At 52.2% G+C, this 7864-nt stretch overlaps 1 protein-coding gene and 1 long non-coding RNA gene across 2 annotated transcripts in view; one reads left to right on the plus strand and one right to left on the minus strand.

Annotated features, from left to right (window-relative positions):
• Positions 1–1523, plus strand: part of Gatd3a (glutamine amidotransferase like class 1 domain containing 3A) — a 7171-nt gene extending 5648 nt beyond the window's left edge. Inside the window, exons 7-8 of the mRNA XM_028767914.1 lie at positions 1–144; positions 879–1523. The exon at positions 1–144 is cut by the window's left edge and continues 26 nt beyond it. Of these exons, the coding sequence (XP_028623747.1) occupies positions 1–144; positions 879–1007 (273 nt within the window). The 3' untranslated portion in view covers positions 1008–1523. The remainder of the gene's footprint in view (positions 145–878) is intronic.
• Positions 1524–2800: 1277 nt separating this feature from the next.
• LOC114621576 lies at positions 2801–3750 on the minus strand. Its single transcript, XR_003711453.1, has 3 exons — positions 3600–3750; positions 3057–3222; positions 2801–2913 (listed from the first exon to the last, which is right to left on the minus strand). It is a non-coding gene; the product is annotated as an uncharacterized LOC114621576 (long non-coding RNA).
• Positions 3751–7864: the final 4114 nt, after the last annotated feature.

The following is a 7864-nucleotide window of genomic DNA, read 5'->3' on the forward strand; positions in this document are numbered from 1 at the left end:
GCTCCTGTCCTCGCAGCCAAAGTGATCAAAGGTGTGGAGGTCACTGTGGGCCACGAGCAAGAGGAGGGTGGCAAGTGGCCTTACGCTGGAACTGCGGAAGCCATCAAAGCCCTGGGCGCCAAGCACTGTGTGAAGGGTGTGACCATATCCTTTCCAGCAGCTGGCCAGTGTGGTTGCTATCAGGTAGCACATCAGGTTTACCTCCAGTTGGTCATCTAGGGTATCGAGGCAGGCAGCCATCCCCACAGGAGTTATATTTTCTGGTCTTACTTACGGGAACCCCTGGGCAGGGGGACAGGGCCAGCCAGTGTCATGGGGCATGGCTAGCTTGTCTGCCCCAGGCATGCTGGCAGAAAGCTGGCTCCTCCCTTGGCTGAGTGACCGTGTTCCTGCACCCCCTGAGACCTGTCAGCCCTGAGTCAGCCTGGAGCATATGGCTGGGATGCCTGATCCCCCCCCCTCCCAGAATAGGTGGCCCCAAAGGCTGGGGCAGGACTCGGGGGCCTGGAAGGCTAGGAGCTGCTTGAGGGTAACCATAGAACGAAACTAGAGCAGTGTGGGTAGGTGGGCAGGGCTCCTGGCTCTGGTGGGCCCCTCAGTTTCCACAGCTGGAGCTGGCTAGGCTGAATTTTACGTCCCCATGTGGGGCCAGCATGCAGGCTGTCATCAGGGACTGTTCCACCCCCAGATCACAGTTCTTCCTCCTGATGAGCACCCATGAGTCAGAAGCTAGCTCCTCGTACAGCAGGTGCAGACATGTTGGTGTGACATCATCAGGCAGCAGGGGGCCTGCAGGACTGAGGGTGGGTGGGCAGGGCTCTTCCCGTGCAATGCCCATGGTCCTGCCTAGTGCTGGATTTTCTCTAACATCTCCCCACGAAGCTCATGTAGACCAGAAAAACAAAGTGGTCACCACCCCGGCCTTCATGTGTGAGACCGCGCTCCACCACATCCACGACGGGATCGGGGCCATGGTGAAGAAGGTGCTGGAACTCACGGGAAAGTAACGCCACCCAGACCACGGACCACGTTTGGCCTCCATTGCTGTGGCACGCTCAGCCTGTGTGTGCGCTCCGCTCTGCCAGGCCACAGGAGCTGCTTTTCTGTTAGAAGCATAGACACATTCTGCCTGAAGGAGGAGCTTTGCCTCTGTTTGTCCAGTGGGCTTCTACCAGCAGGAAGCCCCGAGTCCCTCCATGGGCCCCGAGGAGCAGCAGGGGCTTCATGGGGGGTGTGGGGCTTGCCTCACTGTGTCCCCCCCAGTGGAAGGTCTGAGTACCTTTTTCCAGAGCCTGGTTGAAGGACTTCCATTCTACGGTCCTAGGTCTGCTGGATCAGGGTACGAAAGCTAAAAAGAAAACAGTTTAGGTTATAAGTTGTCTGATGATCAGAGGCACCTTGTTTATGGATAAAGAAATGCTCTCTGGTCCAGAGTAAACACAGCTAACTAAAGCCAGGGGAATTCTGTAGTCGGTCCCTGTGGCTACAGAATAAACTCTTTTCCACAATGGAAACTCCTTTCAGCCATGTCTCAGACCTTCTGAAACTAGTGAAAGGCACATGAGGTGTCGGAATCTCTGCTCTGAGTTTTAAGGAAACGGGAGAAGTCACCAATTGTGGGCCCCCGGAAGGGCCTGCTGGTTGGGTCTGGGAAGCTGTCCCAGGCCGTGAGATTGTATAACCTGAGTTAAGAAGGAAAGTAGAGGACAGTAGTTCCCTGGTGGTCCCTTGTGGAGAAGGGTCAGACTGGTCTGACAGAGGTCTGTGTACACCTCTGTTCCAGAACATTCTCTTCTGGAGGGCCAGGCAGCCTGGGTCCCTTGGCCTCGGTGGCAGTGACCACGACAGCACTGGACTGAAAGGCAGCCGCTCCTCTAACTCAGTTGTCAGATGCTGGGCAGAAACAGGATTAGGCCAGGCAGAAAACCTCCGTAGCTAGCTCTCCCAGCGTGCACACCCATGTGCACACATACACAGAAACTGGCCTGCAAGCCATGGAGAGAATGCCTCTTGCTTTCTAAAGACTGATTTCTCCGGGGACTTTGATACTTGATGCTCTGGATCTCTCACCAGGACCTATGTATAGCATGCGCACATGGTGCCTGACCTACTGGTCAGATAGCCCTCTTCTGGAGAGCCCAAAGAGCTTGCTCCTAACTGAGGTGGGAAGGCCAAGGCCAGGGCTGCCCTTCCCTCAGCAGAGGACCTATTGAAGCCTCGTGTATGTATCCACCCTCACTTAAGTGAGTTTCCACAGTGAACCACAGAGCCACCACAGCCCCACCCTCATCCCCCCCCCCCACACACACACACAAAAGTGCCTGCTTCAGTCCACCCAAGGCCGTCCAGGGGACAGCTCCTGCCCTGTGATGTGTGTGGCTCAGCTGTGACAGCACAGCCTCCCCCATCCCCCTGCCTGATGTTTTTGCTTCAGCCTCCTGTTAACCTGTCAGGCCGCCCAGCTCTGCTGAGTTGGCATTAGTCACCTCTCCCCTGTGGCCTTGGCAGAGTATCTGTTGATTTCACTGCCCGACCTGTGTCTTTTCTTTGGCAGGTGACTTAGAAATCCTTCGTTTGGTAAGCAGCACTCATGGGCTTTCTATCCAGCTCCTGTTCTCTCTGGGGGCCTGGTGGGCAGACATGCTCCGGTTTGCTTCTGGGGAAGAAGCATCCACCTCATCACAAAACCACATCCTCCCCATGCAGACCGGAAGCTGCTTGGTCACGTGCCGTGCCGTGCTAGCCTGGCAGAAAAGAGCACAGTGGCCTCTGAGCGTCCCAGAGGGCCCACTCCTCCCATGCGGCCTGAGTGTTCTTAGATGTTGCAGGAGTGCACGGTGCACAGGTAGAACCCGTTTAGGAATGGCTGCTGCCCAGTTGTCCTTTCTCATGTCCGCCTCACACCACAGATAGCTGAGAGGGAAGTGAAGCCAGGAGAGACCGCAAGGGGAAGGTCAGTGCCATCAGCCGCACGTGCTGCGCCATGCACATCTTCCCTGGCTTCCCACAGAAGTGACCAAGTGTGACCAGCACACTGTGCTTGCCCAGTGCCTCACCAGTGTAAATCACATCCTTGTGGTGTTGGCCTGGACCGTCCCAACTTGACAGGCGATGACCACAGATCAGCTTAGCTGAGCCCAGACGGAACTATTCTGGACGATGTTTTTTGGGTGGTTAGGAAGCCCTCAGCAAGGTCTGATGCAAGAGGTTAGCTGTTGACATCTAGAAATGATTGAGTCCCCACTGTATGCCAGACACGGTCCATGTGGGAAGACCATGATCCCTGCCATTGTGGAGCTAGCATTGGCTTATTGGCAGAGAGCCTGGGGGTGCGAGTGGACTCATGGACAGGGAGGTGAGAGAATGGGTCAGAGACCAACCAAGAAAGGAAGCAAGCCAGGATGCGTGAGAGGGTGTGGCCCTGAGAGCCAGATTCTTGGAGCAGGTCCTGTCCACCCAACCCATTAGCAAGGCTGTAGTTCTAGGTACCACCACCAGGGGGCACAGCAGACCAGCCTTGGAGCCTTCTGATTGTTCCCAGAGCTTACCAAGGCCAAGGGCCCGCTGAGAGGCCAGCTGCCTACACCCCTACACCTTACCGTCTTATGAAGTTCTTCTGGGAACCTCCAGTGCCTCTGTCTCCCAGATCCACTTCACAGGCAGCTCCATCGAAGCCAGCAAATCTTGAGATGAGGGTGTACTGCTGACTTAGTAAGTGGGGCTCCCACTGCCTCCACGGGCAGCACCTGCTCCGTGTTTTCTCATCCTTACCCCCCCACACACACACACACACACGCACCCCCGACCTGCCCCAGCCACCCTGAGCACTGAGCGCCTGCCTCCTCCTCCCTGCCTCTCCCCCTTTCGGGACCCTTGCACCTCGGCCCTGGCACCCTGATTAGGGGTGGTAAGGGAAGGAAGAAAGGACAGACGCACGTAGAGGAAAGTCGGGGTCCAGTGTGGGTACGCACACTTTTAGAGGGCGTCTACAGCAGCCTGGGACTTCATCACGTCTATTAGAACAGCACAGCAGGTAGGGTTAGCTAGCCTCGGGTAGAGGTCTCTGTAGGCGGGCAATCTCAGGCTGTAAACACCTGAAGAGGAAAGCCACGTTCGCTAGGGTTTTGTACATTCTGATCAATCATTCATCAATGCTCATATCTGGGCTCCAAAAGGAGTTTTGCCAACCCTCCTGAGGTGTTGAGTGAGCGATCCATACTCGAGAAAGGGTGGTAACATACTCGAGAAAAGGTGGGACTCAGGGAAAGGGTCCAGCTCGGAGTCTTCAGGAAGCCCCTCCCCGAGGGCGGAGTCCTGAGAGTGACACGGGCACCTGCTAATGCCTCAGCCCCACAGGAGAGGCAAAGCCTTACCCAGGTTGTGTGCCTGAAATCCCAGCACTCAGAGGCAGTCAAGAGAATCAGAAATTTCAGATCATCCCCTGCTACATAGTGAACCGGAGGCTAGCCTGGACTACATGAGACCGTCTCAAAAAAAAAAAAAAATCACCTACCTTTCGTCTTCTGTGATTAACTGGGGCTTTCCAAGTTTTGCATTTTACATTTAGGTTTGTGATCCTATTTGAATTAATGTAAAGGGTGACAAGCCTGTGTTATATTCTTGTCTCTCTTTTTTTTTTCTTTTTGCATATACATGATGGAGGTTTGGTTTTTTATTTTTATTTTTTATTTTATTTTATGTGGATTGACGTTTTGCCTCCGTGTACACCTGTGTGAGGGAGTCAGCTAGCCTGGAACTGGAGCTACAGACAGTTGTGAGCTGCCATGTGGGTGCTGGGAATTGAGTCCCGGATCCTCTGGAAGAGCAGCCAAGGGCTCTTAACCACTGAGCCCCTTAGGTGGTGATTTGAATGAGAAATGTTCCCCATAGTCTCAAGTATTTGAACACTTGGTCCCTAGTTGGTGGTGGTGTTTGGGAAGATTATAGACCCTTTAGGAGATGCTACCTTCCAGGAGGAAGTACATCGTGGGGGGGGGGGAGAGCGCTTTGAGGGATCATTGCCTCTGACCATTTCCTGTTTTCTCCACCTAATGAGTGTGGATGCAAAGTGACCAGCCCGTCTCCTGCTCTGACTGCCTACTGAACTGATAAGCCAAAATAAACTCTAATGGGGGGAGGGTTTTGTGAGGGTGGGGCTGGGAGGGGCGGGCTTCATTCCGGATGTAGAGTAAATAAATAAATTAATGAAAAGTGTTCAAAGAGTGTCACAGTGTTATATCCGGAAACAAAATGAAGTAACTAATGTAGATTTCCACAAACAGCTCTTTTGGAAAGACCTCCCCTGCCTCCCTGCGGTTGCCTCCGTCCCATTGTCAAGGTTGGCTGGCCTTTACCAGAGTCTCCCAATGCTTTATTTACCAAGACTCTCTCTCAGTCTATGGCAGTCACCCCACCACTGTTTCAACTAGACCTCGAGGCAAGGCTCCAGGTTAGGTCCTGCTGCTCCTTCTGTTTCGGTTTCCTTCTTCGGCAACTCGTAAAATGTTTCTGTACACACTTTGGAAGAGATCATTGTAAAATAACTTGCTGGGGTTCCAGCTGGGACTGTGCCAAGTCCACAGATGTGTCAGCAGGATCCTCACCTTGACAATGAAACTGTAGCAGCCTTCCTGACCTTTGAATTCCAGCTCTTTGTTGTTGGCCTATAGGAAAGAAATTGACTTTGTATTTTGCAACTTTCCTATGTTGCTTATTGGTTCCAGGAGAGGTAGGTGCGTGTGTGTGTGTGTGTGTGTGTGTGTGTGTGTGTGTGTGTGTGAATGTATGTGTTTGTGTGTGCTTGTGAGTGTATGTGTGAGAATGTATTTGTGTGTGTGCACACGCGTGTGAGTATGCGTGTGAGTGTGTGTGTATGTGTGAGTGCGTGTTGGTTTTCTACAAAGACAAGCATTTCATCTACAAAGAGAGTTCCCAATCTGTATCTTTTTTTTTCCTTTTCTTGTCTTACTGCACTGGCTAGAACGTCCAGTGTGATGCTGAAGAGGAACGATGAGAGGGGTGTCGCTGTCTAGTTTCACACCATTAAGTGATGCTAGCTGTCTGTGCTAGCATCTCTTCAGATGTCTTTTACTGAGTTAAGGAAAGTCTCCTCTAGTACTTGTTAGTGTACAGGCAAGTCCACCGGCCTGCTCTCAGGGACCTAGCAACTGCTTACGTCATCACCCACCACACCTCCCGCTGCCTGGTGCACCTGGTGTTTGCTGATGATAAAAGGATTACCAGCGGGTGCTCTCTCCCTCTCCCTCTCCCGGGGGGCGGGCGCCGCCCCCCCGCCTCCCCGGGGGTGACCCTCTCTCCCTCCTTCCCACCCTCTCGCTCGCTCGCGCTCTCTCTCTCTCCCTCCCCCCCTCCCGCTCTCTCTCGCTCGCTCGCTCTCCCCTCCCCCTCTGTCTGCCCGTCTACAAGTCCACGTGTGTACCTCTCCCCCAGGTCCCCACTCCCCTCCCTTCCCCCCAGTAAACCTCTTTTGCACCAGATCTGTTGCATGGCCTAAGTTCTTAGGGGAACACCTTGGCACGCGTCCACCAAAAGTACACCCCTGCTGCATATTTTTTATCCTAACACTCATACCGATACGACTTTCTTCTTTATCCTCTGATGTGGATGATATACCCGAGATTCCTGGCACTGGAGCAGCCGTTCACCTCTGGCCAGTCTCCTTGGTCATTGATGTGTAATTTCTTTCCTCCACTGTTGACTTGAATTTGCTAAAGCTGCTGAGAACCTTCCCCATCCCTCCGTGAGAGCGGATGGTCTGCAGTTTCTGTCTTCTGTAATGTCTGTCTGGTTTTGGTATGAGGGAAACACAGGCCTCACAGAGGAGCAAGGGCACATTCCTTCTGCTTTTGTCTTCCAAAAGCGATAGTAAAAAATTGCATTATGTCCTCTCTAAGTGTAGGGTTGACCAGTGAGCCTCTGGGCCTACGGGGCTGGGTCTTTCGGTTTGGATGGTTGATAGTATCTTCAATTTCACAGTCAGATACATAGATACCTAGATAGGTAGATACCTAGATAGATAGATAGATAGATACTTCAATTTCAGAGAGAGAGAGAGAGAGAGAGAGAGAGAGAGAGCGCAAGATAGATACACAGATGGATGGATGGGTGGATGAATGGATGGATGGATACCTAGATAGATACACACATAGATAAATGGATGAATGTTAGATACATACATATATGTACACATACACAAATGGGTGAATGGATTAATGGATACCTAGATAGATATATACACAGACGGACGGATGAATGAATGAATGATTGATTGATGAAACCTTTGTAGACTGTCTCTTCTGGGTGAGTTTTGCAGGTTGTATCTTTCAAGAGGTTGGTCCATTTCACGTATTTTATGCCAGCTATGGATGCAGTGTTCACAGTCCATTGTGACCCCATTCCTATTCCTGGTGCTGCTCTTAGCCTGCCTAGAAACTGAATGATGGCATTGATCTTTTCAGAGAGCCAGCTTTAGGCTTTATAGATTCTGTTTTCCCTCCCTCCCTCTCTCCCTCTCTCTCCCTTTCTCCCTCTCTCCCTCTCTCCCTGTCTCCCTCTCTCCCTCCCTCCCTCCCTTCCTTCCTTCTTCCCTTTCTTCTCTCATTTTAGATTTAATTTACTGTCTTTTATCTGGTATCCTGAGGTGTCCGCTTAGGTTCAGTCTCCTCTGATCTGCACATCCCAGGACAGACGTCCCCTCCCCCGCCCCAGTCAGGACAGACAACCCCTCCCCCGGCCCAGTTTTCCCTGCATCCCACAACGGTCCTTAAGTTCCATTTTCATTTTCACTTAGTTCGAAATGTTTTTAAAATTCTCTCCAGATTCTTTGACCTATGCGTTATTTATA

Source organism: Grammomys surdaster, unplaced genomic scaffold (genome assembly GCF_004785775.1).
Source record: "Grammomys surdaster isolate TR1022 unplaced genomic scaffold, NIH_TR_1.0 183, whole genome shotgun sequence".
Lineage (NCBI taxonomy): Eukaryota > Metazoa > Chordata > Mammalia > Rodentia > Muridae > Grammomys > Grammomys surdaster.